We start from the raw sequence: 1362 nt of genomic DNA, 5'->3' as shown, positions 1-1362 counted from the left end.
CCTGTGAGTTGTTCTTATATTCTGGGGCAACAAGGGCTATCATGTCTCCATGTGGTCCATCCTTTGGAGATGGAAACTCCTGCAACTGTTAAGCTCAAACCCTTGGGGTGGTTCTCTTTGCCTAGTCAAAACCTTTGCCCATTTCCTTTGTTTATTATTTCTTTTCTGCTTAAAACTCTTGTCATTAACTGCATTTTTAGATGGAGGTGTTCTATGTATCAACAGGAACCTTAACATCTACAAGAAAGCACTGGAGAGTCAGGTGAAATGAGACATGGTCCTGAGTCATGTCTATTTTCCTGAATGGAAAGTGGTGCTTCCAAGGCTCTACATGCTGCCGGCTACACGTTCTGGCCGAAGAACGTTCTGGCTTTTTTTTTTTTTTTTACATGAAAAGGTTTATTTTTTCATAGGACACTGTTCCCCAGCCAAGGGGGCCCAGAGTGCCCTCCCCTGAATTCCCCTGCAGTCAGCGGCCTGAGCCCCACTCACACAAAGTTCTGAGCAATGGCCAGCACCTTGGAAAATTCGCCTTCCCTCTGGCGAAGACTGGTAGGGATGGGTGTCTTAATTCGAGTGCCCACAGGGTTACCATTGTCCTCAATGAGGACCACATTGTTGGAGTCGAACCTGGGGGTCATCTGGGGGCCAGGCATGCGATGCCCCACAATGAGCGCCTTTTTCTTCTGTCCCTTGATGGCCAGCAGTATCCGGTCACCCACCTTGCCCACCCCACTCTTGTTATAAACATGGATGCAACGAGGAGGGCGATGGTATGGAGTATTCCCCAGGGCACTGTTGTCCACCACACGGACCCGCGTCATCTTCTGAATTGCACTGAAGCTCCCAGTGGTGCTGAAACTGCGCTGGCTGAATGCTGGTATCCCCATAAGCCTTTGTAGCTCCTCTGGCAGGAGACAAGCTTACTTTACACTCCAAGTGGTCAAATCCTACAACCAGTAAGCCCGCAGCTTTTTATCAATGCACCCAAAGCCTGTAGATATTATGCCTACAAAAAAACAAATATCCAGTGAACTCCTACTGAACCAACTTGAACAAACAGAAAGACAAGCCTTCCTATACTATTACACATAAATGACTAATTGTCTTGAGAGACAAAAAGGATTTCCATAACTCCTGTTTCTTACTTAGAATCCCCCAGAAGTTCTCCTAGAAACCTTCCTCAGGACCTGCCTGTGTTTTGTCAGGGCCCCCAGAAAACCTGCCTCTTGGACACCTGTTCCCACCTGCTCCTACCATTCTGTGCCAATCTTCTCCCAACACATATGGGCACCGTTTTTCTCACTAAGAATGACTAGTGCCTCCAGGTGTCAGTTGCTGAGTATAATAATTGAATAACGT

General features: G+C 47.3%; 1 protein-coding gene across 1 annotated transcript; it reads right to left on the bottom strand.

Annotated features, from left to right (window-relative positions):
- Window positions 1–371: 371 nt before the first annotated feature.
- Window positions 372–869, bottom strand: LOC121480688 (39S ribosomal protein L14, mitochondrial). Its single transcript, XM_041737491.1, has one exon. It carries the CDS (start codon window positions 822–824, stop codon window positions 489–491), a length of 336 nt encoding a protein of 111 aa, XP_041593425.1. The 5' UTR covers window positions 825–869; the 3' UTR covers window positions 372–488.
- Between the last annotated feature and the right edge of the window lie 493 nt (window positions 870–1362).

Source organism: Vulpes lagopus, chromosome 22 (assembly GCF_018345385.1).
Source record: "Vulpes lagopus strain Blue_001 chromosome 22, ASM1834538v1, whole genome shotgun sequence".
NCBI lineage: Eukaryota > Metazoa > Chordata > Mammalia > Carnivora > Canidae > Vulpes > Vulpes lagopus.
The sequence above is the reverse complement of the archived record's forward strand: the minus strand, read 5'-3'. Positions and strand labels throughout refer to the sequence as shown.